Source organism: Fulmarus glacialis, unplaced genomic scaffold (genome assembly GCF_000690835.1).
Source record: "Fulmarus glacialis isolate BGI_N327 unplaced genomic scaffold, ASM69083v1 scaffold21064, whole genome shotgun sequence".
Classification (NCBI taxonomy): Eukaryota; Metazoa; Chordata; class Aves; order Procellariiformes; family Procellariidae; genus Fulmarus; species Fulmarus glacialis.
This window is the reverse complement of record NW_009207675.1, coordinates 9,079-9,483: the sequence shown is the minus strand read 5'-3', so window position 1 is coordinate 9,483 and position 405 is coordinate 9,079. Positions and strand designations below refer to the sequence as shown.

General features: G+C 63.7%; 1 protein-coding gene across 1 annotated transcript in view; it reads left to right on the top strand.

The window, feature by feature from the left end:
* Positions 1-189: 189 nt before the first annotated feature.
* Positions 190-405, top strand: part of LOC104075646 (chromosome unknown open reading frame, human C10orf54) — a gene marked incomplete at its 3' end in the record, with an annotated part of 8,058 nt that continues 7,842 nt past the window's right edge. Inside the window, exon 1 of the mRNA XM_009576217.1 lies at positions 190-253. Coding sequence (XP_009574512.1) covers positions 190-253 — 64 coding nt within the window. The remainder of the gene's footprint in view (positions 254-405) is intronic.

Here is a 405-nt window from a genome sequence, read left to right as displayed (position 1 = left end):
CTCCCCCGCAGCCGCCCGTAGCTCCCTGCTGCATCTCACCTCCTGGGGGGGCTCGCAGTTCTCTCCATTGCTGCGTGCAATATCTCAATGAAATTTCCTGTGTGTGCAAGTCTGGCTGCCGCTGCGGGGCTGCTCAGAACGTGCGGCAGGCTCGGGAGAAGCAAGCTCCCCCCGGCCGCCCCAGCCGCGATGGAGGCTTCGTCCCCCCGGCTTGGGCTGCTGCTGGCCGTGCTCTGCCTGCTCGCTTCCCACGGTAAGCTCCGGCTTGCTTTCCTCTCCTCCCCGCCCAGAGAAACTCTCCTCGCTGGGGCACCGCGTTTGCCTGGCCAGGGCTGTGCCTCGGCATGAGGAATTTGGGGCATTTGGGGGGTTATTTACTTTCTCATCCTGTGATTTCAGAAGGGG